A 24,443-nucleotide genomic window follows, 5' to 3' on the forward strand; every position below is an offset into this window, starting at 1 on the left:
CTCCTTTTGAATCTCTTATATTCATTATACAATCTTAAAAAGCATATATAAATTATTCTTATATAATTGTTTGGAACAAGGGGATTAGGATAGAATAGGATCAGCTGTCCCACTTTCTTGTGTTTTGTTGTACCACAATCTAATGAAAAATTGATACGTACTTAAAAAGAAAATTAAAAAAACATAAAATAATATTTTTATATTATTTGGTGGTATATGATTGACTTGGAACATGAGGACATGAAGTTTTCGGGACGATTAGGGTGGTGGCCATTATTGGAGCACCAACTTATCTTATGATAGTGATGCCTTCCTTTAAATTAAATGTATACCACAAGCTCCAAATTTTCTATACTTTTCCACTTTTCAAGTCTTTGCAGCGAATCAAATGCTTCTTTTGTGTAAAATGCCGGTTCATCCTTATTATATGTTCGTAATGCATATTTACCTAAGTATTTTGCATAGTATAAAATTTAAATTATCTTAAATTCCATATTTATCCTATGATAATATTAAGATTTTTAAATTTACTCTTCATTCTAGTCATCAATTTTATGAACATATAATAGTTTAAATTTACTTACTAAGTCAAACTATTGAATTTATGATGAGAAGTAAGTTTAAAAAACTTACTATTATAGTAAGTTGATTTCTCCTCTTAAAATAGTAACTAAATTTTGACAAATTTAAATTATCTTTGGATTTTTAGATGAGTTTGTGAAAATACATGTAAAATAAAAGATAAGATGTAAGAGGGATAAAATATTAAATTTATTGTAAGATATGTTGTTAAATTTGAATAATTCAAATAACACTATTTTTCTTAATGTTTGAGTTGGAAAATATATCTAAAGTATAATATTTATGCGTAAAAATATATACACATTCAATATATTATCTATCATTCATTTTTTTAAGAGTTAGTGATGAGTAAATATGAATGGTGGATGATGCAATGACAATATATAAATCTCATACAATTTCAATAAATACATTTTTTCTCATATATATATATATATATATATATATATATATATATATATAATAAAATATATATACTCATAATGTATGAGTTTTATACATTATGGTTGTATAATCTATTGTTCATATTTAATCATCATTAACCATTTAAAAAATACAAATAAATAATGATGATGTCTCAGACATAATTAATTTTTTGTATTACTAAGGATATCCCTCAATTTTTGGGTAATGATTTAATCTCTTTTGGTGTTCATAGTTGTCCTGTCCAACAAGTGTCGCTCCCAAGAATCGAACCTTTGATCTTGGGGATCCATTAGAGCCTTACACCACTAGATCAACACTTTGTTGGTACAAATAATTAATTTAGCTTTATTATTTTGATTTTTGTTCTTGTATATTAAGTAATTTTGATTTCATTCTCTATAAATCAGCTAGTTCTTATTTTAGTCCCTACTTTTTGTAATGAAACATATTAGTAATGGAAATATTTATTTCCTAGATAATATGGACATTGCCACATTTTAAATGGAATAAAGAGATTTCAAAAATGGAAAACACATAACATATGAACAATATGGAAACAAGTGATTAAGATATGAAATGTAGTAATTAAGCTTGTCATTAAGTAACTAATGTTTTATTTATATTCCAAGCAAAATATTAAAAATATGTATGCAAACCAAATAGTAGACAACAAAAGTATATACCCAAATTTGGCCTTTAGGGACTACAATCAAAACGTATTTAATTTATTATAGGTACTCAAATCAAAAGTTTTAATTTATATGGACCAAAATCAAAACACATAAAGCTAGTGCTATTACGAAAAATAATAAGGATAAAATATTATACTTAGTTATTTAGATTTAATCAAATAATTTGTATTTAATATTTCTAGAATGTTTTTATAGTGTTAGATGATGATACTTATATGGTCATCATCGTTTTAGGATTTCTTTCTCCTCTTTAAATAATATATTGTTCATGCATAAATCAATAAATGAAATATTAAGAATTTACTCTTTTATTATATTCTTCGTTTATATCTTTTTTAAGAATAGATCAATTACACGATATTCTTGGTAGATTGCTATTAGCGGTCTCGGTATGATGTGGCAAGATATGGCACTAGTGACTTAATCTCCCTAAGCTACATTAGTCTTTAATCTTTTATATCTAAAAGTAACGACATGGATCAATTGCAAAATGTTCAAAAGATATAAGGAATAAAACCAAAATAAAAAATTTGAGGAACTTTAATTAAAAATGAAAAATATATTTAACCCTTTTTAAATATGATTAGGATTGTGACAAAATTGGCACCTTAATCTACTCTATTTTGGCAAAGATTTTGCATATCTCACAATTGCTTGATGACTTACTACCATTATGTTTGTGCACCAATGATAATAGTCTATTACCATAACACATCTTTGAAGTTGTGAAACTTTGGACAAGGATCGTCTGTCCCAAGATATTCATGTCCCTATGTACTTAGCCAATAAAATTACATAGAATAATATAAAAATATTAATTTATATTTTTATTTAAGTTAAATTTTTTAATTGGACGGGGACAATGACTAGGACAGGTGATCCCGTCCTTGAAACTTTAAGCATTCAACCTAGTCAAGTTTGAAAATGCCATAACGTGTACATATCCTATTTTTTTAAAATTGTTATAAGAATTTAATATGTATATACTAACAGTGTTTTTTACACTATGAGAATGTAAATCAATAGTGGATAATATGTTGATAGTGTAAAAACTTTACACCACCGATGCATAAATTTTAAACTATTTTGTTTTAATTATGTTATCTTTTATGAATTCAACGGAGATGCAATAGTGTTAGGCTTTTTGTGACAAAGTAGTTTAAACTTTCTGCCACTATACTCTATTAAAAAGAGCTTAATCCTAAGCTAAGTGCTTCAATTCATATTTTTAATTAAGCCTCAACAAGGATACACCTTGAAAGTGGTTTAAATGGATCAATGAGTTGGAACACACAAGTTGTTTTCTATAGGATTATTTTTGCCATGTTGATGCAACCAACACCCACATTTTATAAGTTATAAGTTAATCTTCTTGTTCTAGCTAACTTGTTTCTAAGGTTACCCTAAAAAAAGCTAGTGAAAAATAAGAATAAGATTTTTCATTATGAGGTAAGACTCATTAACAAAATAATAATAATTAGCAAGTAGGAAAACTTAATTTTAATATTTTTAAAGACCCTCTTATATGAAAAATGAGAAATTACACTTATACTCCTAAGATTTGTCACAATGATACATACACCTTTCCTTGTTTCAAAATTACATACTAACCTTCTAAATTTATTTATTTTAAAGATAATTATGAATAAAGTCTCTTTTGAAAAAACGAGTTTTTTCTTCCTCTTCGTTATTTTGATTGGAGAAAAAGTTAGGAACCAAATACTGTACTACATAATATTCACATTCAAAATATGTGGCAGTCTATATCATAATGCCTTGTTATCAATCAGTTGTTTATGTCATGTAAAAGGACATAAGTGACGGGCTTAATTATTTCTCGACTACTTTCATTTTATTTAGGCTTTGTTCGGGAGTTATGAGATAAATGGAAGGAGATTGATCAAAGGGTTAGGAAGGGGAGAAAAGAAAGAAAAGAAAAAACTCTCCCTTGTTTAAGAGTATAAAACTTAGAAGAATAAGAGTAAAGGAATGACAAGTAATAATATTTTTTATTTTTTCTTTAAAAATGTAATTAATAATGAGAAATGGACAATAATATATAATTATATAATGTTACTAAAAATTTTATCTTCAAAAAACTCAAAATTGAAGGAACTTTACAAATAGGCACATGAAGAGTTTTGGAAGGTTTGAAAGACCTTTCAAAACCTTATCTTCTCCTTCGTCCAATTCCCAAACAAGGGGAAGGCTTTCCAAAACTATTCATTTCCTTATCATCATTTCAAAACTTCACTCCCAAACAAAACCTTACTGATCGGGGATCTTTGAACTAAAAGGAAATATCATAATATTGGTCATGAGGTAATTGGGTTTTGTATGATATTAGAGTTAGATTTAAGTAGTTATTGATAAAGAACATAAATCGTAAAGTGTTCGGATGTTTGAAATATGTTATTATATGACCTTGTTATAATGTGCACTTGAGCTCATGGGTATGCTAGAATTTATAATCTTTATTCTCTAATAATATATTGTTGGCCGCTCAACGTTCTCGGATATAGACATAATTGGGTGAGCCTCGTTAGTAATTCTTTTGTTTTATTTGATTACTAGTGTAATGTTCTTGGTTATTTAACTTTTTACTTATATTTTAATGAAGGTAATTGATTTGTAATAGCACCAAGAAATTAATAGCACCTAACACACACTTGTTGGGACAAAGGGAGTAGTTATTACCACTGAATTTCTTTATCAATTCCTTTTAATTATTTAGTACATCTAAAGTTGTGTTATTATTTCCTCTTTTATGACAAAAAAGTTAAACATAATTATTAAATTAATCACATGTTTTCATTTATTTTATTTCCTTTCAAAATCACTTGATTTATTAATATTGATATGGCTAAGACATTTTAGACAACTAGTTTCTCTAGGGCTAAAGTCTCCAAATATATATATGAGTGAGAATCAAATTACTCAAAGAGTATGTTTTTTAAATTTATTCTCCCTCCTAATCATTAATTTTAGGGATGTCTAATGATTTAAATCTACTTATTCTTAGAGTAAGTAAATTCTCACTCATATATATATATTTTTGGAGACTTTAGCCCTAAAGAAACTAGTTGTCTAAAATGTCTTAGCCTAAACTTATACTTATCAATAAATTAATAAGTATAAGTTATTGATAAGTATATATATAATATTAGAGAATGGACTTTGACTTGAATTTAAGGCAAGCAAGCAGTAAATGTAGAAAAGGAAATAATGAATAAAGAAACCTACTTAACTATAAAAAATGAGACACATACCTTACTCTTTATGCATACACCATTTATCCCAAATATCTGACATGTCCCCTCTTATGATCACTCATTCAACATATTTGTATATATTCTTACTTAAATACGTATAGAGTAGTGATATCCTTTTGGTCAAAAACATCATTGATTTTTTAATTTTTTCATCATATATATTTGATTCATAATATATAGATACACATATCATTTTATATGTCAAATTCCATATTCATTGAGAAGTTTTTATCTAAAATTAGTATGCATTATATTTAATTATGTCTAGGACTGAATTTAAAGGCTGACCCGATCGATATTTAGGGTCGGATAAGTTTCGAGTCTAGAATCAGATTCGAGTTCAAAAATGACCCGACCAACATTAGATTGGGTAAGGACAAGTTTTAATCTGTCCGAACCAGACCCATTACCCTAGTTAACCATATACTAAATAAATAAAGAAAAATTACCATACCACTACTAATATATATGAGAAAAAAGATATTCAATAATTTTGTACACTTCACTGTATCATAAATTATTTATACTTCAATATAAACTCTTAACTATAAGTAACAGATATGAATGATAATAACATCATAATTATGTATAAACTTTTATATTAACGATATATAAATATTATATTTTCTCTTAATGTTTATATACTAATATAAATTTTGTTATACAAATAGTATATTTTTTTCAATAGTAAAATAGTGAATAGATTATTTATAGATAATACATTGATTAACATTGGCAATTTCGGCCATGGTGAGCATCCAACCCATATCTACCTAAATTATGATAAATATGGATATGCTTGTTTGTGAAAAGAGTATAAAATATTACATCACGTCCGTCTTCAATATGGGTACAACAGACTTACGAATCGACTGTTATATAATTAAAAAAAAGTAAAAAAAAACATATAAAAAAAAACAAAATAAAAATTAATAATTTTATGTCATTATAACATTTTTAAATTTATACACAACAATATACTAGTTCAAATTGTTTAACATTTCATACCTTTAAGTCGATGGCAAATCAAAATATAACACTTAATAATTAAAATCATAATATTCGTGGACGACCAGTCTTGTTTATTGAAAAAAGACTGCGGATAAATATTTTAGACTGATGGACAAAATTTTCATACTCTATCCCCACCAAATAACTAAAAAATATCTATAAGCATAACCCAAATTACCAATATAGACATGATAAAAAACTACATCTTAGAGTCAATCATTCAAAAATGGAGAAAGTAGAACAAAAAAACAAAAAAACGAACAGTATATCCATTTTGGTTTTTGTAAAATTGTAAAAATCAAAATGATCCTAAAAATATCAAATATGAATCAAATTAATTATTTTTAATAATATTATTTTAACCTATATTTAAGATCTTTATTGTATTTTTTACTTCAAATTGATATGCCAAGTAGAAATTACTAGAATATGAAGTTAAAAAACATTTTGATGTGATAAAACACCACATTCCTCTTTCACTTTTTTACACACACAACTAGTGGGAAATGACAGAAAGTACAAGCTGAATAATTAAGAGCGTAAAATATAGTAAAAATTTATACACGTATCTTTTATCATCTACTATTCATTTATATTATATTTTCTAAAAAGTCAACAATAATTAAAAATAAATGGTGATAATAAAATAACAGTGTATAAAACTCATATAGTGTTAGTGCATAAATATTTTTTCTCTATGATTAAAGACACACCACACACATGAGAAGTTGAATATATATTATGTCTTGTTACTTTATAAGCTCATAGATGCTTCAATACAACAGTGAGTAGTGAGTTATATACATGCAACAAACACAAAAGGACCAAACATCTTCTGAAACTTGTTAATGGGTACCAAGTTCAGACACGTGTTTCATAGGTTAAGTTGTTTTGCAGCTACTTCTAGGAACAAAAACAATAACTCATCTGATATAACAACTTTTCAAAGGGATGTTGAAAATGATGAATTCAAGTTTTCTAGTACTCAATGTCTCTCTTCCTACTACAGTGTTTTTGTGGTTCGCCTAGCAATCATGGTCAGTTAATTTATACACTTTTAGCCTCTAAATTAAGTATTACCAATGTTGTTTTAAATTACAGTTGCGGTTATTGGGTTCAGATTGCGACCGTTGCAATGCGGAGAGCGACTGTTGCGGTGTGATTTTTAGTAATTAGAAAAATATTGTTGATTTTGACGTGGTATGCAACCTAAATGTGGTTTGTTGTGATTAAGTTGTAGCCTGATGTGTTTGCAACATTGTGATTTGAGATCACACCGTAGTTGCAGTGTCAACCTCAATATTGCGGCTCTCTATCAGCTGACGTGGTCCGCAATTTGAAATAATGAGTACGAGTTTTTGATATGTAGAAACTAGAAAGGCACGCCTACAGCTAAACCATAGTTACCGGGTAGCCTTAGCAGTACACGGTTCATCAGGGGATTAACATTCTCTATCCATAGACATATGATTGATCCAAAAATATCAAGTTATTGAAAATTTAATAGGTATTATATTTGTTTACCAATTGGTGGCACATGGAGTTAATGAGATGTTATGGTAAATTAAAAGAGACCAGTTTCTATAAAATCGTATTTTGTTGTGTTCGAGAGTTTTGAACTGTTTTTGGCTACTGCAATCGCAACTACAATATCGCAATTTTGATAATATTACGGCAACCATAACTGAAACTGGATTTAAAACCATGGATTGGATTGGACTAACCATTATGTTGATTTATGCAGGTCATGCTAGCCATCTTGATTGGACTGCTTACTATACTTACATGGCATTTTACAAAGATATATACAACAAAATCTCTTAATAGCTTAGCGTATGATCTGCGTTATGAACTTCTACAGCGTCCCATTTTGAGGATGTGGAACATTTTGAACTCTACTGCTGAAATTACAACAGCTCAAGTCAAGTTGTCCGAGTATGTGATCAGACGCCACGGCAAAGTTGCAACTCAAGGAGAGCAAGTTGAGGTTGCGCTTTTAATTTAATCATTATGTGATCGATATGTTTTCGTTATGTTTGATACCATTATCACAAAATAGCATTTTTTGTAGTTTGCTTATTTGTACTTTTTGATTTCCAACTCTAAGCAGATGTATGAAGCAATGAGGGATGTAACATGGGCATTGTTTGTTAGCAGAAAAGCCCTCAACTCAATAACGGTCAAATACAGGAACGGATTTGTCCAAGCATTTCATAGAGATCTGAAGGCTAACAATACGTTTTACATTTACTCTGATCTTACTAATTACTCCATAAGTGCCACTGGAGATGAAGTTTGGAATGATCAAAACATTCTAGGTAACAAGTCCATGATTTGGTATCGGGAGCCACTTAACCCTGTAAGTGGTGAGAAGATTGGAAAAGCGATTCAAATTGCGCCAGAAGACTCAATAAATATCGCTGGCATCTCTCAAGTGTCTGATGGTGTAGCTTCGTGGCACGTTGCTGTGAGCAAGTTCACAGATTCACCACTGCTTTCGGCAGCATTGCCAGTTCGGGACGCAACGAACAAGAGTATTGTGGCAGTTGTGGGTGTGACAACTGCATTTTATAGTGTAGGACGGCTAATGAAAGAACTGGTTGAGTTGCATAGTGGTCATATGTATTTGACCTCACGAGAAGGTTACTTACTTGCAACTTCCACAAATGCGCCTTTACTAGCAAATTCGACAAAGGGGCCTAAGCTTAAGATGGCCGTCGACTGTGAAAATGATGTAATAAAAGAAGGAGCTGAGTATTTACAGAAAACCTACGGGAATAATCTCCCGCCAAGTCACGAGGTTCATGTAGTGAATGCAAGGCTAGGCCACCAGCAATATTACATTGACTCATTCATCCTAAACTTGAAGAGACTTCCTCTGGTACATTTAAAGACACTGCACCTGTTCCTTAAATTTGATCTTTTTGTGTAACATCGCTCTTAATGTTATATATGCATGTACATGTTCGCTTTCGTGTGTATGTTTATTGTTAGAGGATGAGAGAAACAAATATCGACCATTAAACCCTATATGAATATTTAAAATTATAACTTAGTTAACAGTCAACGTGACCACTTAGAAATGTCACATGTATCTTATCGTTCAATTTTAGACGACTATCCTATACCTTTTGAATTTTTACGAGTTACCGGCTTAAACTTTGTGCAGGTGGGTGTAATCATCATACCAAGAAAGTATATCATGGGGCAGGTAGATGAAAGAGCCTTCAAAACATTGGTTATTCTGATATTTGCATCATTGTGTATTATTGTCATTGGATGGGTATGCATTTTGATATTGACAAATGGAGTATCGAAGGAAATGAAACTAAGAGCCGAATTGATCAGTCATCTGGAAGCAAGAAGGAAAGCAGAGGCATCAAGCAACTATAAAAGTCAATTTCTTGCAAACATGAGGTTAGTTTTTCGAGTTTCGCCGAATCTATAGTAAAGAATTACTTATGCTGCAACCATGAACCTCATTTTGATTTGAAGACCTGAAATTAGTTACCTAGTCGTGCTTTTCCATTCAAGTCATTTTGCAATTGTATGTTAACAAATTTGCTTCAATGGCTGCATTACAGTCATGAACTGAGGACACCTATGGCTGCAGTAATCGGGCTACTTGACATTCTTATTTCGGATGACTGTCTCACAAATGAACAATGTGCAACAGTTACTCAAATACGAAAGTGCTCAACTGCGCTGCTCCGTCTTCTTAATAACATCTTGGATTTAAGCAAGGTGAGATATACGCCAAGTTTTTAGTTTTTTCACGAACATTAATCCTATGCTGGAGCAATTACTGACAAGTAAAAAACAATCTTTCGGGTATATTCAAGTGTGAAGTCCTATATGTGAAAAAGACATATAGAACTATTACTTTAAGGTTTTGGTTCAAGATGTGGTGTCTCACTGTAGCTCTTCACTCTTCCCATGACCTAGTAACACTGGGACTCCCCCCGATCGCGGATGTGTCCGACACAACCTGTGTTCCTTTACCATTGTAACAAAACTGCATTTATTCCAAAAGCCTTCTAATATTTTATATAATATAGGTAGAATCTGGAAAACTGGTCCTAGAAGATGCAGAATTTGACTTGGGACGAGAGCTTGAAGGCCTTGTAGATATGTTTTCTGTGCAATGCGTTAACCACAATGTAGAGATTGTTTTAGACCTGTCTGGTATGAATCTTATTTTGGTTTCACAAGTTTCATTTCAATGATAAGTTGGTGACTAGAAATCTCGTATCGAGTTCTGATACATCTAGTTAATTTACTGCCAGATGATATGCCGAAGCTAGTGCAGGGTGATTCTGCTAGGGTAGTTCAAATTTTTGCGAATTTGATCAACAACTCAATCAAGTTTACTCAATGTAAGGGATCTCTTTCTGTTCTAGTTTTTCTTAAGAGTAGTGGCGCTGTGGAATATTCTAAAAAATACCGAGTTTTATTATTATATGAAATTTACATGCTTCCCGTGATACATATTCATTGTTCTCATTATCGGAATCATTTCCGACTTCCATGTTCACCACGCGAAAGTTGTCTCGAATTTTATACTGAGCATGTGATCATATCAATGTTTGTTGTCATGCCCATGTTCCTTGCAAATTTCAAAGATTTTTCAAATGATTCTATTACTACGAACGAAAAAACCACTGAAACTCTGTGGGAGACTAATATTAACTCTTTCAAATGGTTCACAGCGGGTCACATTATTCTGAGAGGATGGTGTGAAAACCCAAATTCTTACAGTGATAGTTCAAATTTTCCTCTTGAGCAGAAGAAATCAGGGTGTGCGCAAAAGACAAAAGCGAAGCAACATGAGAACCAAGCGAAGAGGACATCTAAGAGAGTTAACAAAATGATACTTTGGTTTGAAGTTGATGACACGGGCTGTGGTACGAATCTAAAATCTTGTCGGGTAAAAGAAAATTCAGTTCATACCTAATTCATATTCACATGAATCTTATGTGTTCATAGGTATTGACCCAAGGAAATGGGATTCTGTGTTTGAAAGTTTTGAGCAAGCAGATCCATCAACTACTAGATTGTAAGTAATTTAAATTTTAGCTAATAAATTCACATGACGTTATCATCGGAGATTGTCATGGGCCGACACCACCTGGTGAGACTAAGGCTTGGTTATTGTTATTTTGAATGTCACGGATGAAGATTTAACGATTCCGGAAACTCTTGGTCTTTCAGGCATGGAGGCACTGGTCTTGGTCTTTGCATTGTCAGAAGCTTGGTGAGTTAGACCCTTAATATGTCGAGTTTTACTCAAGTCAAGGACAATTTCAATTCATAATGCATGTGCTTGATGAAAAACAAAATGTGTCTACTCATGCCAGCACAAACATGCAATTAATCATGTAAAACGGTGAAACTTATGATGTCAGTTTGCATGTTTTAAACTTCAATTAAATTTTGAACATAAACAAGAGAATCATGCTCTTATTTTCGGCTTATGAACTCAGTCATATATGTCTTTTCTCTTCTAAAGTGACATGACTCTCGTGACTTGTGCATAATTTCATATAATCTCTAGTGCTGTGGTCTGACAGGTTAAAAAGATGGGTGGAGAAATCAAGGTTGTCGAAAAGGAGGGACCAGGAACACTGATGCGATTATACCTATGTCTCGGTGCGCCTGTGGACGCTGTAGAAAAGCATTGTCAAGTAGATTTCGCTAACAATGGCTTGGTGGTGAGTAGAATATACTCCTCGTCTTGGAACCGAGTGACTAGAAACATAATAAGCAGGGCCTGAAATTAAGTGTCAATGCAGGTACTGCTTGCACTTCATGGCAACATTGGTCGATTAATTACGTCGAAGTGGTTAGAGAAAAATGGGGTGTTCGCTATGGAGGCATCAGAATGGAATGGATTAACACAAATTCTGAAGGAACTCTTCAACGCGGGATGTTCAGTTATCAATAACGGCTTCGATGCACATTATCCAGTACATGAGAGTTTGAGATCTAAACTGATGAACATACAGGACATTAGGAACCTGACTTTTGTAATTGCTGTTGACATTGGGTTACTTGACTTGAGCACAGATATATGGAAGGAACAGCTTAACTTCCTTCACAAGTACTTCGGCCGAGCAAAGTTTGTTTGGGTGCTAAATCATGACACTTCTAATACCATAAAGATGGAGCTTCGCAGGAACGGACACATACTTACGGTCAACAAACCCCTTTACAAAACAAAAATGATTCATATTTTGGAAGCTGTCATAAAGGAGAGAAATCTCGAGGTACGAAGGAAAAATATGAGTACTCCAAAATCCACTACGCAAGAGGGTGATTCGCACAAGTCTTTCGAGATTGATTTTACTCATTGTGATGCTGCTAGCTCGGATGGTTCTGATATAACTGAACTAGGAGGTTCTGATCCTGTTAGTGCCAATGCTGATATACAAAGAGAGAAGCTAGCTAGATCTGATGCATCATCACAATACAAGATGAATAACTGCTTAGTAAGATTAACAAATGAATATTTAGAAGATAACAATTATCCTATGAAGAAAAGGTCATGTGAGAGCAGCCTCGACTCCGACAAAGTCACTGCAGATGCCACAACAAAATCATCGTCCTCTAGACAATCATCCGTGACAAAAGGCGCAGCGAATGGAAAGAAAACTCTTGAAGGTCTGAGGATACTGCTCGTAGAAGATACGCTATTAATTCAAAGGGTTGCAACCATAATGCTTGAAAAAATGGGAGCCAATGTTGTTGGTGTAGGTGATGGACAGCAGGCAGTGGATGCTCTATATGGCGTTCTCGGCGCCGAAGATGGTAGAAGGGAGTCTCAACTAAAGGAAAGAAACACAAGATCATCTCAAACTGAGATTCTCAGTTGCCGTCCTCCATATGATTTGGTCCTAATGGATTGTCAGGTATGAAGTAGAAGAAAAACTACATTATTAATGCTTTAATTTGTATAGTTTTAGGAGCTAATTCTTGCTTGCTTCTACAAGAAACCAAATGCAATTACCATTCATTGCTATAGAGAATGCTTAAGAAGTTCTGTTGTTAATAATTCTAAATAGCATGAAACGAAATAATCATTAGTGGCTAAGTCACGACCAGGTCGCTCTCTTTAAGACTTTTCGTGGCACTGCCCCACGCTATCTATGCCAATTCTTTTCCCTCAATACTAACTATTAATGTCAGTTCTCGAAATTGCCTAAAATATGACTACCTCTGCCAATTCTCGAAATGCCTAGAATATGACTACCTCTGCCAATTCTTTTCCCTCTCAATAATGACTACCAATGACTATGGCTACCTCTACCAATGTCATTTCTCGAAATGCCTAGAATATGGCTACCTGTGCCAATTCTTTTCCCTTAATACTGACTACCACCAATGTCAGTTCTCAAAATGCCCAAAATATGACTAGCCGTGCCAATTCTTAGTACCATGGAAAGAAATGGGAGAAGTTTGCCGGAAATGCATCGGCGAAAATATGAGGGAGAAATAAAAAGTTGAATGAAAACACATTCAACTGGAGACAAGTTATAACGAGGGCAGAAGGCCTTTATTTATAACATGGGATTCCTCATCTCTCCAATGTGAGACTGGGGAGTTATTTTTTCAAAACTCTTCTATATGAGGCTTTGGTGTTTTTTATATTTCACACCACCATGTTCCAAGAAATTCTTTTATAAGTAAGCAACTATTATATTCTCACACTACTTTTTACATCATTTTTACACCTAATTAATGATTTCTAAATTTGTGATTAATTATGTGTATTGGATGGTTAATAATGTGTATTGTACAATTAACCCTTAACTGAACAATACATATTGTTAACCACAAATTTATATATCATTAATCAGGGGTAAAAGAAGTAATGTGAGATGATAATTTTGCAGTATAACCAAGGGTAACGAACTAATCCCTTTCGGGGTATGAGTGCCCCTTCCATCAAATGTCCCTCTTAGGAATCGAACTTTGACCTTTTGGTCTATTTGGTGAGCCAGTGGGCTTGAGGCCTTATATTACTGGACCAATGCCTTGTTGGTGGGAAAGCACATATTATCACTTCCTATGATGGGTCAGAAAAATACTTAATTATTACATTTTTAACTTCAATATATTTTTTCAATCAATCATAATAAGTGACACATGAAATGGTACCGATTTTGGGACACCAGATCAGGGTGGAATTATAATTGTTTATAAGTAAACTAGACTAGATTTTAGCTTAAATGTTCTGATTCCTTCTGACATTGTTTTCTTTTATATATAAAAAAGCAGATGCCAAAAATGGATGGGTATGAAGCAACAAAAGCAATAAGGAAATCAGAAATAGGAACAGGAATGCACATTCCAATTGTTGCTCTAACAGCTCATGCAATGTCATGTGATGAAGCCAAATGTCTAGCTGTTGGAATGGATGCTTATTTAACAAAACCAATTGACTTCAAACTCATGGAGTCTACTATTCTTTCACTCACAACAAAAACATCAAGTAATGCTTAGAAATGTATATACTAATTTGCCAAACATTAAATTCAGAAAATGGTAAAATGTTCGATTCATGAGAGTGACACTTATTAGGAGATGCAGTCACACACTCTGAAAGAGATTAATTCTTTTTACCATAAAGTGAGGGGATAATCGTACTAGTACAAAAATATATATCAGAAAACATGTAAAGTAGTGAAGAAACTTAATCCAATTTTCCTGAATTAACTAACTTGTATAGCAAATGACCCAAGTTTGTTGATCTTTGTTGCTTCCACCATTCAGAGGATTGAAAAATTCTATGTGAATTGTGTACAGTAGTATAAAACGTTATCTGATTGAAATAAATGTAGCAAGACTTCAATTTTCGTAAGACTTTTCCATATGCAAGATTTGAACTCGCATTTTTGCTTATGAAAAATGGAAATTACTCTATACCTTTATACATATGAGACAAATGGATAACAAAAGTGAAACCCGATATCACTTGTTCTAAACAGTATCTCATTCTCTGTCCCAATTCAATCATATATTAACATGTAATATGTACGTGGATAAAATAAAAAATTTAAAAGTAAAAAGTAATAAAATGAAGTATTATGATTAGTTTAAGACATGTGATCTTCATCTTCTCCATTAATGTAGTTGTATTCTTAGGAATTCAAACCCATATTTGTTATTAAATTACAACAACTCAATACGAATTAATATGCATGTTTGGTAGCTTTTTATTTTGTCTCCCGAATTGACAAAATATTATTTTCAAAAACTTTTCTCTCTCACCACCAAAATTTTAGTTGTAAGAGGTGGTAAAAAAAATATAAAATAACATGTGATGGACATGAAATGTGATATATTTTTTATATAACCAATAATATCACTTAGAAAAATAAGTAACTATACTAAACTAACTGATTATTGTGGGGTGCATCTCTCTCAATTAGTGCTGGAAATGAGTCGAACCGAGTTGAATTAGAGTTTAGTTTGATAAAAATTGGTTCAGTTCGAAACTCGACTCGAGTTCGATACGAGCTATTTTTTTAGCTTGAGTTTGGCTCGGTTAAAGTTCGAAAACTGTTTGGCTCAGTTCAAATTGTTCATTAACTCAAATAATTAATTCATTTTAAAGAAATATTATTTATATATTTAAATATAACATTGTTTTATATATAATAACAATAAATATAAAAAATAATACTTGAATCATAATAAATATAAAATAATAATTTATATATATAATATTGAGCCAGTTCATGAACTTAACGAGTCCAACTATATCAAACTCAAGTTTTGATCGTTTACTTAACGAGTTCAATTTTCAGCTCAAATTTGACTCATTTGGTCTGAACAAAGTTTATCTAGCTAAATAATGAATTGAGTTTCGAATGAATACCGAATTGGTTCAGTTGATTGTCAATCCTACTCCTCCCCACCGGTGTCGGTCTCGGGTATGTGGTAGGCCTTTTTGTTATAGTCTATAAACCCACAACATAAAGGCCCAAAGAAGCCCAATATACTGAACTTGTTCCCTAAGCATGTATACCTCACTGGAATCAACAAATACACCAACACAACATAACTCCTAACTTGTAAAGTTGAAGAATCAAAAGATCGAGTTCAAAGATTTGAATCAGAATCAAAAGAGAAGAATCAATCAATGGCAAGATACGATAGAGCAATCACTGTTTTCTCACCCGATGGTCATCTTTTCCAAGTCGAATACGCTCTCGAAGCCGTTCGCAAGGGAAACGCCGCCGTCGGAGTTCGCGGCACCGATAACGTTGTTCTCGGTGTTGAGAAGAAATCCACCGCTAAGCTTCAAGATTCTAGGTACAATGATTTATTCCTTTTTCTGTGTATTAGGACCTAAATCTGATGCTAGGAGGATTAGAATTGCTTTTAGGGTTTAATTCAACGTTTCATAAGTATGTAGTTAGTTTAATTTGATTTCAATTTCCGAATATAATATATCGGAGGTTGAGCCTCGGTGCTTGACTTGTGATCTAGAGGTCATAGGTTCTATTCCTGGAACATCTGCATTTCCCGGACCTCATTATGTTGGAGCCTCGTGCATTAGGCTGCCCTTTTTTCTTCAAGTATAATATTTCATATATATATATATATAATAGTAATGCTTGTTTTGTATAAGATTCCAAACCTTTTTGTTGACTTTGTTACCATTTTTAATTAGTGATGAGTAGAGGAGAGTGTTGAAAGCTTACATTTTTACTGAAATTTCATTACACTTGTTGATTATTTGAGGGAGGGGGGCTATTAGATCCCTTTGTTCATTTAATTTGGAGACAGTTGCATGGGGGAAATGTTTTTGTTGTTAATTTAATTTAGAGACTGCTATATTGGAAAGGTGTTTAATTTAAAGCATTTGATGTTGAGGTGTTCGTGTTGTGGTGATCTCATTTTTCTATGATTTATGATGTGAGTAAAATGATCAATGCTGAGTGAGCAATATTTTTCCAATATTATTGTTCAATGCATTGATTATATTGATCTGATTGTGAAGATGTATAAGGCTTATGAACATCGCTTATATTTTGGGTTTGTAATTTTGACATGTATTTTGTAGATGATAGTGTTTGATTTTACTCACTGTCACGATGCAAATTTTTTGCAGATCAGTGAGAAAGATTGTCAATCTAGACAATCACATTGCTCTTGCTTGTGCAGGACTAAAAGCTGATGCTCGTGTCCTTATAAACAAGGCACGAGTTGAATGTCAAAGCCACAGGCTTACTGTTGAGGATCCGGTCACTGTTGAGTACATAACTCGTTATATTGCAGGTCTTCAGCAAAAGTACACACAAAGTGGTGGTGTGCGACCCTTTGGCCTTTCAACCTTGATTGTTGGCTTTGATCCTTACTCTAGCACACCATCCTTGTACCAAACAGATCCTTCTGGTACGTTTTCAGCTTGGAAAGCTAACGCAACTGGGAGAAACTCAAATTCTATCCGGGAGTTCCTAGAGAAGAATTATAAAGAAGTTTCTGGTCAAGAAACTGTGAAATTGGCGATCAGGGCATTGCTTGAAGTGAGTTCATTTGTTATTTTAGTGCTTTTGAAAGCATACATTAATTGTTTATTAATCTATATTATTTTTGCTGCAACTTGTGTATTGTTTTTTTCTTGCTAAAGAACATAGGCATTGTCCTTCCCTGTTCTTTACCTGTGTCTGTCTTTTGAAACTGTCAATGATTTAGGAGGAACTTTCAGCAGTCTCTTCACTTCGTTATGTTAGTAAAATCAATGAATTGGGAGAAACTGCTACACAAGCAGTTGCTTGCAAATTAGGAGGAACCTTTATAAATTATCTGATATTGAGACATATTCCCATTAATATGCATAACTTGGGAAGCTGTGCTGAAGTGACTTTTTCCAGTAGTTTTGAATGGTGTTAAGTAGCCTTTCTTCATACATCTCAGGTCTTGTCTCTTTCTGCTTCTTGATATAGACACAGTTTCTGGCCTTATATGGAAATAAACAATATTTAATATCATACATTATACTTGCCCTATAATTCAAACATATATCTCTGTTTTTGAGAAAGTTATATTTGCATTAGATTAAAGCACAAATTTGTCTTGATTTATGCAGATGTTACCTTTGTTTTAATGTATGCGTCATACCTTAGCTTCAAATTTACATTGTAAGATGTTCCTAGCATTCAAGCCCTTGTTCATTAATACTTGTTCTTGCAAAAATATTTGGTACATTATTTTGTAATTCTTGAATGTAAGCATACCATAGAGTCTCAATTTTAACCATTACAACCATTTCCTTCATTAAACAATTGTTAGCAACAATTTTCTGATGTCAAATACTTCCCAACTTCAGATTGCATCTGTAATATTGTCCTTCAAAGTCTTTGTGAACATTTCTGTACCATGCATGATTCTAACCTTAATTCAAAAGGGATAAATGAAAAACAAAAAGATTATGCAAAATAATTATGAGGATTTGTCGTTCACTTGATTGAAAAGGTCTTCATTTGAATGAGAGATTAGTTATAAAGTGTACATTGCCTATTTTTATTTGATTATTTCTAAATTACTTATGCATGGATGCAAGATAACATCCACTTTATTTACAAAATGCCTAAAATTCTATGGACAGTAATATAGCACCAATGTTATTCAATTTCATGGAACATTCTGATACAATTAAGATGTTCAAAATCTATTGAAAGTGGAGCTCATGTAGCTTTTGGAATATTCTGGTACTATTAAGCCTTGGAGCTTAATTCTCCCTTGTCTTTTGACAGAATTGTATGTAGGAATTTTGGCTAGATGTTTCTTGTTTAGGAATAATTAACCAAAGTGCTGAACATTGCTCCATGATTGGTTGATGGGTTAGACAAATATTGACTTTAGTGAGCACAGTTCTTGGTAATTCATCTTAAATGGAAAAGTTGTTCTGCATAGAATTCATAAATTGCTATTTTCCTTTGAATTTTTATTTAGCTCCAGGACCCGAACTCTTAAATGGTCCTATTAGGGTGAGTACATGATTGGGAGAGGGAGACATCTATGTGCGATATTATCCCTGAGAAGGGACAGTTGCAGACTACTCTTTCAGATTTGATTTTTTTATTATAATACATGTACTTCTGACATGTCTTGCTTGCATTCAAAGACTTTATGTACATAGTGTGCCTTCCAAAGTTTAGTATAAATTTTTTGCCTCGTAGATATACTCACAAACATTTTTATAATGTATCGAAGTCATCAAGTAATACTATCTTTTCCAGTTGCATGGTTACAGTACTACTTTGGGCTCCTATAAATATACTAAGACTTTTTGTTGTTGGCATATGTAATTAGGTTGTTGAGAGTGGAGGAAAGAACATAGAAGTTGCTGTGGTGACTAAGGAGCACGGTTTGCGTCAACTTGAGGAAGCCGAAATTGATGCGGTTGTTGCTGAGATTGAAGCAGAGAAAGCAGCTGCTGAGGCTGCAAAGAAAGCCCCTCCAAAGGAAACATGATTTTATGCTTATTTAGTTTTTATATTATGTGAGCACTGTTCTTGCTAAGTTGGGTAGCCTTATAAACTGAAGCAGAAATTCATGCCACTGGCTGAGATTGAAACAGAGAAACCAGCTGTTTAGGCTGCAAAGATTGCCCTTTCTAAGGACACATGATTTTATTTTACTTTAGTTTTCTCGTGAATTGTTCTTGTGGGTGTTGTTCGAACTTTAAAAATTGCTTCTGGGTCGTTAATTGTAGTATTTATCAATGTTTATCTAGTTCACAATTTGAATTGTGTGTCATGATATACTATTATCGTCTGAAAGTAGGGATATAGATGATTTCATTCACGTTCTTAAATGTGTAGAAAATTTGTCTGGGTTTGATGACAGTGTTATTAATACCGTACCAGTCATCAAACTGGTTGGAGTATTGGTATAGTGGTTCACTAATTAAATTGAGTACTGGCGAAATTAAATATACATATATAATATATTAACATTAATGTTGAAAAATTAATAAAAAATCAACATTTTTTTTAATTTTCATTAAAAAATTAATTTTAAATAAAAATTGATCGGTATAATTGGTATGATTTAGTTGAAAATCGGTTGGTATGATTGATTTTGGCCAGTTTTAACTTGAATAACTGATATAATTATTATACCGTGCTGATATTGGGATCGGTTTACTGGTTTACTAGTTGAATTGGCTAGCACAAACCAGTTTTTATTACAATGTTTGTTGTTATAAATACTGGAACTAAACTTGGATGCGAGGTGGAGAGTGTATCAAATAGTTGGCAATCAAGGTAAAACATTTTTGAATCTCTATGGAATGGATCAACAATGCTAATGTTAGGTATAGTGTCAAAAGTGCAAGTGCTATTGCATTGTTGCGTGGGCATAGTGTGAAAAAAGCAAGGGCTTGCATTTTGCATTGTTGTTTGAATCTTGTAATTGCATGAACTAATGTAGGTAAAGAAGTTAGCTAATTAGTCTATGATCTGAACATGGTATACAAGTAAATCATTGAAAATAGTTGATATAATGATGATTAATTTTATGTGTTTAAAAGAAGTTAAGTAGGTCAGAAAATGTAAGGGAATAAGATAAGATCAAGAAGTGAGATGGGTCTAATTATAGAAGAAATATGTGGATATAAAGAGAATAGGAGATAACATCTTACTTCTAAAGTTTGTAACAAAAGGAAGACACATTTTTTGTGGATAATGCTTATGCATCTTAGGTAGGTTAGAGGAACATTAGAAAAGATAAAATTTTGGGAGGATTTAGAAGGTGTAGTATATGTAGGCAATACCTTTAGGAGAAAAAGTTTTCATTAGAGGTGATCTAAATGGACAAGTAGGGAAGGATATTAGAGGATTTGGAAATTTTCATGGTGGATATGGCTACAAAAAGCAAATATGGAAAACAAGATTATTCTAGATATGTCCTCTGTTTTTTATTTTGTAAGAGTTAATACATGTTTTAAGAAGCGGGATGGATATTTTATCACATAAGAGTGAGTTGACACGTTCTCAAATCAATTTTTTTAAGGATATCATACAAAATATTTTCGTACATCTATGTAGAGTTTTGGGTGGAAATTGAAGAGAGTAAAATGCAGGAGCTTCAACTAAAAGTTTTAGAATTAGGGTTTTAAGAAGCACAAGGAAGTGCTAATGAAATATACGAGGAGATGATCAAAGGAATTAGGAAGATAGCAAAAGAAATGCTAGGTGGATCTAAAGGTTATGGACCAAAGCGTAAAGAATCATGATGGTGGGACAAAAATGTTAATGTTGAGGTGAAAAAGAAATTTAAAAAACCTAGACATTGTATAAAAACACTAAAAGTTGAGAAAATTGTAAAATAGTTAAGAAAGACCGATAAGCAAATTAAAGATAAAACATATGAAGAGTAATAGGTTGAACAATTTGATTGGACCCATCATATTCATTATTTGACCGACTTAATTAGGTCTAACAAAACATTTTAAGTTAATTAGATCCAACCCAAATATTCGTATTGACTAATTGATTATGCCCATCAAGTTAGTCAAACTTACCAAGTCCAACCCTAATATTTGAAGATTGACTTGATGAAGATATTTGCTACACAACCCAAATTGATAGCTTAATGTAACTAAACATAATATTTACAAGATAAGGATAGTCAATAACCATTAGATATGTCAATCTCATATCACTCATAATTTATTTGTATTACTTTTGTTTAAAAGTCAATAATAATTAATATATGAATGATAAATGATTTGCTGACGATGTAAAAAATATTTACACATGTATACATATTAAATCATTATATTTAATGATACCAAATTAAAACAAAAAATCTACTTCTCTGGAATGAGGAGAAATTAACATCGGTGGTTGCTCTTGCTGAACCTAAAATTAACGTATCCAATGAGAGAAGATTACGAGGTTCTTTCCCCTTCCTTCAAAATATCACGTTTTTTTAATGCTTTAATCTTTCTTTATCTTCATAACCGTATTAATCAATTTCTAACCCTTTATAAAATATGTAATTCCAATTCCAGAATTTAAAAAGAAAAGAAAAAATAACATGCTGTTGGCTTCCTAAGTTCATTCCACAGTTGTTAGTTAAGGCCCTAATAGGATATCCATATGTCATATTAGGCTGAAGGTTAAAGATTTTTTTTATGTGGCCGATAATTGTCGAGAGAGATAAATACACATCTAGAAAGATATTAATTTTGTGAGGAGATACTCTTGGTTATATCAAACAAAAATCCGTAGAAGTTATTTGTCATTTTCTTATTGAATTAATATAATAAATTTAGATTTGATTATTTTCTAGTGTAAAATCTATGCAATGTTAGTGTAAAAATTTATACACAATCACTACATCATTTACTGTCATGTATTTTTTTAAAGTCAATGATTATTAAACATAAATGTCAGGGTTATGCATAAAACTCATACTATTTTATACATTTTTTCCCTCTTATTCTTTTAGGTTAAATTACATAAATACATGTTTTAGTGAAATTCAAAAGTCCTCACATATGAAATAAAAATACTGAATACTAAATATGAAATAAAAATAACCTAAATGGCCTATATGAGGATTTGTTTTTTTTCTCTGTATAAAACACAGAAATGTCGTTTGATTTATGTAGCCGACCCAATTCAGTGGGAGAAATCGTTAGAATGAAAGGTTAGTTAGAACAGTTAGTTTTTAGGGGAAATCAAGTAGGTAGAGGCATTCTTTCAGCACTGTAATCTTGTAAGAATTGAGCAATTGATATAGTGAGAAAGGGGAAATTTTGAGAAGGGGAAACCCTTGTAGGGTAATTGTATTCATCAATAAAATTGTCATTTTCATTTGTTTTTTTCTATTAATTACATTGTTTTTGGATTCTCATTTTGAGTATGTTCATCTTTGTTTTCCATGTTATGCTCTCAATTTTGACAAATTTGGTAGTGGAATTATGATGTGAAAGCTAGAAACATAAAGTAATTGTAAATTGTAATTGTAATATTGTATTGATTAATGATAAACCATTGATTATAGGGCTTTCTCTGATGACATATTTCATACAATACTTGACTGAATGAAATGATATCATTTGGTTTTGAACATTAGCAACAACTTCAACATCTGAAATTCTAAGTTGTTTACTTGTCTGTGGTTTTAAGGAAACAATTTTTTCCGGCTTTTCCGGGGTTTTTTGTCCAAGTAGTAGGAGTTTTTGTATGTTCTTTGTCTTTGAATCATTATTCTGAAAGAACTGAATTCTGTTTCAGATAGAAGAGAAAAAGCAAGCTGCTGCTGATGTATTGTTTCAATATTCAAAATTTGTGATGGCGTGCATCGGAAACAAGGTTCGACCGTGTGATATGAGGTTACGTTTGATGAAGGTATGAATATGATGCAACATTCTCTGTTACTTTTTCCTTAGCAACAGTACAACATGTTTAGATATTTTGTAATAGGATTCTTCTGTATGGCACCTGAAGTGATTTTGTCTCGAAAACTAGCATGCCGCGTCTCGTTTATCCATGTTTTCCAACATTTCATGGCTTACTATAACCCTTTTCAGGAGATTTCTGGTCTGCCACCATATCTAACTAGGGAATCATCGCAATCTAGAACATCTTCTGATGCAATGAGTGAGTCATCAAGCTCAGGAAGAGCTAGTTCGGATAGAACAGACGGTTTTACGGCACTGTAGTCGCGAGCGCTGTGGGGAATGACAGAATTATGTTAGAAATACTGTTTATCCATCAAATGGACACACACATAGCTAGAATTATGTTAGCATGTATGCAAGGCTCACATTGGCATTTCCGAGTTATTTCATTTTAAAGTGATATTTTGTTGATCCATTTTGTTGGGGTAGATTGGCCCATGTTTTTTCTTTTCTATGCCATACTTTCATTAATGATATATACACTAATAGAGATAGAGGGTTCTGTGGTAGACATACTTAGAGTGGCGAAGTGCCTGGTCCATTTCGGAAAGTTTCTCTCGGAGCATGGTATCTTGCTCCGATACACCATGTTAGGCTGGCTAGATCAAAATGGTGTGGTTAAAAGAAGAATGCTCAATAACTCTAACCTTCCTTATTGGCTATGGAGTGAAGCTTTTAAAATAGTAGTTTACATATTTAATCGGGTTCCGACAAAGATAGTTCAGAAAACCCCTTTTGAGTTGTGGAAAAGAAATTGGCATGCAGATTCAAATAATGAAATGGATCAAGTAATACTGTATGCATATTGCATGATTGCAATTCAACTTTGAGCTAGTAACTCATACCTTAGGAAGTGGATTCTATAAGTATACTGTATTCTTGTGAGTTATGACTTTTCCTTTTTGGCATATGAACATAGAAGTTGCTGTTATGACTGAGAGCATGTCTGCTTCAACTTGAGGAAGCTAAAATTTAGGCCATTGTGAATGAACTGAACCTGATATAGTAGTTGCTTTAGGCTGCAAAGGTGTC

The 24,443-nt window shown here is 32.3% G+C and overlaps 3 protein-coding genes across 4 annotated transcripts; all 3 read left to right on the top strand.

Moving 5' to 3' along the window:
- Positions 6,808–14,611, top strand: LOC109350175 (histidine kinase 1-like). The gene is made up of 13 exons (XM_019591342.1): positions 6,808–7,020; positions 7,728–7,970; positions 8,094–8,864; positions 9,153–9,400; positions 9,568–9,727; positions 10,042–10,168; positions 10,270–10,359; positions 10,693–10,887; positions 10,970–11,039; positions 11,195–11,237; positions 11,554–11,694; positions 11,776–12,891; positions 14,261–14,611. The coding sequence occupies exons 1-13, from the start codon at positions 6,832–6,834 to the stop codon at positions 14,483–14,485; spliced, it is 3,618 nt and encodes a 1,205-aa protein (XP_019446887.1). The 5' UTR covers positions 6,808–6,831; the 3' UTR covers positions 14,486–14,611.
- On the top strand, positions 15,998–19,749 carry LOC109350178 (proteasome subunit alpha type-7). Of its 2 annotated transcripts, XM_019591348.1 has the most exons (4): positions 15,998–16,300; positions 17,103–17,517; positions 19,307–19,487; positions 19,525–19,749. In XM_019591348.1, exons 1-3 carry the CDS (start codon positions 16,128–16,130, stop codon positions 19,466–19,468), a joined length of 750 nt encoding a protein of 249 aa, XP_019446893.1. In that variant the 5' UTR covers positions 15,998–16,127; the 3' UTR covers positions 19,469–19,487; positions 19,525–19,749. The 2 variants fall into 2 exon arrangements, with proteins under 2 accessions (XP_019446893.1, XP_019446892.1); XM_019591347.1 differs by having other exon boundaries at positions 19,307–19,749.
- LOC109350185 lies at positions 21,813–23,782 on the top strand. Its single transcript, XM_019591353.1, has 3 exons — positions 21,813–21,897; positions 23,245–23,358; positions 23,541–23,782. Exons 1-3 carry the CDS (start codon positions 21,880–21,882, stop codon positions 23,670–23,672), a joined length of 264 nt encoding a protein of 87 aa, XP_019446898.1. The 5' UTR covers positions 21,813–21,879; the 3' UTR covers positions 23,673–23,782.

The sequence above is a fragment of the Lupinus angustifolius genome, chromosome LG06 (genome assembly GCF_001865875.1).
Source record: "Lupinus angustifolius cultivar Tanjil chromosome LG06, LupAngTanjil_v1.0, whole genome shotgun sequence".
Lineage (NCBI taxonomy): Eukaryota > Viridiplantae > Streptophyta > Magnoliopsida > Fabales > Fabaceae > Lupinus > Lupinus angustifolius.

Bases quoted from the DNA above. Each gene is read 5' to 3' on its own strand.
- LOC109350175 (XM_019591342.1), top strand. From the start codon at position 6,832: ATGGGTACCAAGTTCAGACACGTGTTTCATAGGTTAAGTTGTTTTGCA. The intron at 7,021-7,727 runs GTCAGTTAATTT...TGATTTATGCAG, and splicing joins TGGTTCGCCTAGCAATCATG to GTCATGCTAGCCATCTTGAT. The intron at 11,695-11,775 runs GTGAGTAGAATA...GTGTCAATGCAG, and splicing joins TCGCTAACAATGGCTTGGTG to GTACTGCTTGCACTTCATGG.
- LOC109350185 (XM_019591353.1), top strand. The intron at 23,359-23,540 runs GTATGAATATGA...AACCCTTTTCAG, and splicing joins TGAGGTTACGTTTGATGAAG to GAGATTTCTGGTCTGCCACC.
- LOC109350178 (XM_019591347.1), top strand. From the start codon at position 16,128: ATGGCAAGATACGATAGAGCAATCACTGTTTTCTCACCCGATGGTCAT. The intron at 16,301-17,102 runs GTACAATGATTT...AATTTTTTGCAG, and splicing joins GCTAAGCTTCAAGATTCTAG to ATCAGTGAGAAAGATTGTCA. The intron at 17,518-19,306 runs GTGAGTTCATTT...ATATGTAATTAG, and splicing joins CGATCAGGGCATTGCTTGAA to GTTGTTGAGAGTGGAGGAAA.